The following is a 4,068-nucleotide window of genomic DNA, read 5'->3' as shown; positions in this document are numbered from 1 at the left end:
ATTTCACTCTTGTAGGCTGTGAGAAAAATACACTTAAAGCAGCTAATAATGGTTTTTTTAACTCCCATTCTTGTTATTTTCATCTGGACTAACAATCAGCAAATGTCTGACGAGAACTTGAGGGTACATAGTTCATTCTATTATCTGTATGACAGATTAGATTTTTTTTAATATTTCAAAAATAAAATTCGATGTGCTCAAGAGCTCTAAAAATGCACGTCCAGATAGCCTTAGTTATTATCTTTTGTCATGCCATGACTTGCATTAGTATTGTCCTCCCCAGAATTCCCCTAGAAAATCAAATTTGTGTGTCAGTTGTTGGTTTGTATACTACATGCAGGTTGTAGTTGATGGATATTCTGCCCCACTGACTGCTGGAAACATTGCGAAACTGGTAAGGTAGCATTACTCTGACCCCATCTCATCATTTCCTGCCTAGTTCTGGTGAAATTTACAAATGCAAAATAAGCAAACAGGATTGTCTTTGTATAAGGAATATCTTCCAGAGCTTCAGTCTGACATATGCACTACGCTGTTGTGTTCCAGTTTTTTGTTTACAACTACTCCCTCCATTCACAAATGTAAGATGTTTTGGATATTTCAATATGGACTACATACGGACTGAAATGAGTGAACAAACACACTAAAACGTGTCTATATACATCAGATTCAGAAAAAATGTTAGAACATCTTATATTTGTGGATGGAGGGATACTTGCTTTGATATCTCAATAGAGTAAATTTTGCTTCAGGTTTTGGATGGGGCATATGATGGTGCAACACTGAAATCTGTGAGCCAGGCAATCATTGTAGACAGTGAGACTGGGAAGAAAGGGTATACTCTTCCATTGGAGGTCATGCCTGCTGGACAGTTTGAACCGCTATACAGAAGCCCGCTAAGTATTCAGGTCACTCATTCACACTACTTCAACAGTGAAACAATCATGTTCTCTATATCTTGACTTGTTTCCTTGGCTTCATATAATTTAGGATGGAGAATTGCCAGTCCTTCCAATGTCTGTATACGGCTCTGTTGCCATGTCACATAGTGAGGATTCAGATGAATACTCGTCACCAACCCAGTTCTTCTTCTATCTGTATGATAAGAGAAATGTGAGTAAGGCTACATGTTTATCCACTGACATAAAAAATCAGTAGGCGCAATCACCCAAATACATATTTGCTCTGCATTTTGTTGACTAGGTTGGATAAGTATATGATTTTGGAAGGTCTGGATAAGTATATGTGACTCAAGAATGCACCAAGTTTCTTCTCCTTTTGTGAACCATATTTGCTGTCGTAGGGTTGCTTTGTGCCATGTATGAAAAGTTATATAATTCTTTTTTTTTTAGGGAAAAGGCCATCATGGCTAGCTTTATTAAATCAAATAAGAATTACATCGTTCATTAATTGACTATAAGAACCCTGGGGGTTCCTCAGTCAAACTATCGTCACACTTATTATAAAAAGTTATATAATTCTTGAATGCTACGTACTAGTTAGGAATATCTATGCAAATACAGGCACTACCAAGGCCACTCAAGTAATGCAATAGTTATGAATGCCCAATCTCCTCTACCATCTGCTTCGGGGTTATTGCACTGTCTAGGAGTAGAAGCATCAACTGTGTAAATAGTTTGATTTGTGATAATTTCTCTGTTGTTTGCAGTCTGGTTTAGGAGGAATATCTTTCGAGGAGGGACAATTTTCAGTTTTTGGGTAAGTCGCGACTTAATATTACACTCCCATGAATAGATAGTACTAGAAATGATCAGATATTATGGTCCCTAAAAAGAATTGATATCTTCCTGTGGATTAAAAGGAAAGAACTTCCGTGTGAAAACAAACATCTGCAGGTATGCCACAGACGGAAGAGATGTCCTTTCACAGATTAAGGCTGGAGATAAGATTCGCTCGGCCAAGCTGATACAGGGCAGGGAACGCCTTGTACTGCCGGCAGCAGCTTCAGCGCCAGCCCCGGCTGATCCAACGCCGGCTCCAGCAGATCCAACGCTGGCTCCGGCAGAGAGCTGATACAATCAACCGGACGCACCGCAAACTGGCAGCATTCTTTCATTGATCAGGAGACAACCATTTTGTATACCAAGATCATGTAAAGTTGAACAAAGACAAAACATATATGTGTATATATAGAGAGATAATCGTCGCACATTTGCACATGAAAACAATTCCGGTGTCTGTGTTGGTGATTGCACAATCCGAATAGAATGCATTGTCTGTTTCTTTTGATCTTTTCTATTCTATGTTTGTCAGGAAGTTGCTGTCGGCGTGCATCTCTCGCTGAGCCAGGCGAGGATGTCGTCCCGGACGCGCTCGATGTTCTCCTCCGGCTCGCCGAAGAGCATGGAGTGGAGCATCCCGTCGTACATCTTGATGGTCTTGTCCTCGCTGGCCGCGGCCTCGTACAACGCGCGGCTGACGGCGGGGTCGGTCACCTCGTCGGCGCTGCCGTGCACGACGAGGAACGGGACGGTGACCTCGCCGAGGCGCGCGCCGAGCTCGTCGGTGGCGCGCAGCAGCTCCATGACGGTGCCGAGCCTGGGCCGGCCGTTGTAGCGCATGGGGTTGCGCGCGGCGATCAGGCGCTTGGCGGGCACCTTGACGGACTTCTCGATGAGGTCGGCCGTGGGCACGATGGGGAGAGTAGGCGCGAACCGCGACACGAGGGTGAGGATCTCCGGCACCGGCCAGCGCGGCCGGATCCGGTCGGAGATCTTGCACATGGGCGCCACCAGCACGGCCCCCGCCCACTCCCCCGGCGGCGTGCGGAGGTGGATCAGCAGGCAGATGGCCCCGCCCATTGACTCCCCGAACAGGAAGCACGGCAGCCCGGCGTGCTCCTCGCGCCGCCGGACGGACCGGAAGAAGGCGAGGAGGTCGGCGACGGCGACCTCGAGATCCGGGACGAAGGCCTGCAAGCCGTGGGAGCGGCCGTGGCCGGGGAGGTCGGCGGCGAAGCAGGCGAAGCCGGAGCGGGCCAGGAAGACGGCCGTGGCCTGGAACGTCCAGCTGATGTCGTTGCCATAGCCGTGGACCATGAACACGAGCGCCCTCGGCCGCGCGCCGGCGCCCCCACCAGCAACCGGGCGCCACGAGCGCGTGAAGAGGCGGCGCGCGCCCGCGTCGTCCGGCGTGGTGAAGTAGGACGACTCGCCCTCCGCGCCCTGGGCCGCGTAGTACTCCGCCTCCGTCGCCGGGTGCTCGCCCCAGAAGTTCACGGGCGCCGGCGCGTCTTCCTGAGTCATGGTGAGAGGCGCTGGGTTCGGATGGATGGGGAGGGGAACTGGTGCCGGCGAGTGGTGGGGGAAGTCGTTGCTGCCTCTTGCGGAGCAGCAGGGGAGGCCGTTTCACCCACGTTCACGTTTTGGGGTGAGTGGATTGGGTTAAGTTTCCGGGGTTGGTGGAACTGTTTGTGCCGTCGACCCGTATTTTTTTTAGGGTAAAAACTGAACTTTAATCAACTGAAATCATACGAGGTACTCCATCTGTTTCAAATTACTGGTCGCAGAAATGAATATATCTAAAACTAAAATACATCTAGATACATTCATACCTGCGACAAGTAATTCAGAACGGAGGGAGTACATACATAAACTGGGGGTGTCCGTCAGCCACAAATGGCGCCCCAAATCAAGAGAACATGAGGCTTTTGCGAGGTTACGGGCCTCGCTGTTGTGCTCCCGCTTTTCGTGCTCCATACGAACGTCCTCCAGCTCTCTCATCTTCAGCTTTATATCATGAACTATGGTGCTGCTGGAGCCCATATAAATCTGATTCAGATTATTGATGGTCGCCATACAACCAGTTCCTATGTGAACCTTTTTCACATATAGATCATCAGCAAGAGCCAATGCTTCATTAAAGGCCATCGCTTCAAGAATCTTGGGATGAACAAGGCCTTGAACAACAACTGCAGAGAAACCCAAGTACATGCCATGTTCATCACGACAGATTGCTGCAAACGAGCCTCTATCATTGTTCCTAGAGATAGCAGTGTCCACATTAATCTTCACATGACCTTGCGATGGAGGAATCCAGCTCCTATTT

General features: G+C 48.5%; 2 protein-coding genes across 2 annotated transcripts in view; one reads left to right on the top strand and one right to left on the bottom strand.

The window, feature by feature from the left end:
- The window catches only part of LOC123188233 (peptidyl-prolyl cis-trans isomerase CYP37, chloroplastic), a 5,929-nt gene extending 3,743 nt beyond the window's left edge, over positions 1-2,186 (top strand). Inside the window, exons 8-12 of the mRNA XM_044600270.1 lie at positions 341-394; positions 753-908; positions 991-1,113; positions 1,670-1,719; positions 1,857-2,186. Coding sequence (XP_044456205.1) covers positions 341-394; positions 753-908; positions 991-1,113; positions 1,670-1,719; positions 1,857-2,034 — 561 coding nt within the window. The 3' untranslated portion in view covers positions 2,035-2,186. The remainder of the gene's footprint in view (positions 1-340; positions 395-752; positions 909-990; positions 1,114-1,669; positions 1,720-1,856) is intronic.
- LOC123188234 (caffeoylshikimate esterase) lies at positions 2,115-3,616 on the bottom strand. The gene has a single exon (XM_044600271.1). The coding sequence runs from the start codon at positions 3,264-3,266 to the stop codon at positions 2,271-2,273; it is 996 nt and encodes a 331-aa protein (XP_044456206.1). The 5' UTR covers positions 3,267-3,616; the 3' UTR covers positions 2,115-2,270.
- Between the last annotated feature and the right edge of the window lie 452 nt (positions 3,617-4,068).

Source organism: Triticum aestivum, chromosome 2A (genome assembly GCF_018294505.1).
Source record: "Triticum aestivum cultivar Chinese Spring chromosome 2A, IWGSC CS RefSeq v2.1, whole genome shotgun sequence".
Taxonomy (NCBI): domain Eukaryota; kingdom Viridiplantae; phylum Streptophyta; class Magnoliopsida; order Poales; family Poaceae; genus Triticum; species Triticum aestivum.
Note: the sequence above shows the minus strand (reverse complement) of the source record. Positions and strands in the feature narration are given on the sequence as shown.

What these genes read in the sequence shown, in the direction of transcription:
- LOC123188234 (XM_044600271.1), bottom strand. Translation starts at nt 3,266, where the DNA reads ATGACTCAGGAAGACGCGCCGGCGCCCGTGAACTTCTGGGGCGAGCAC.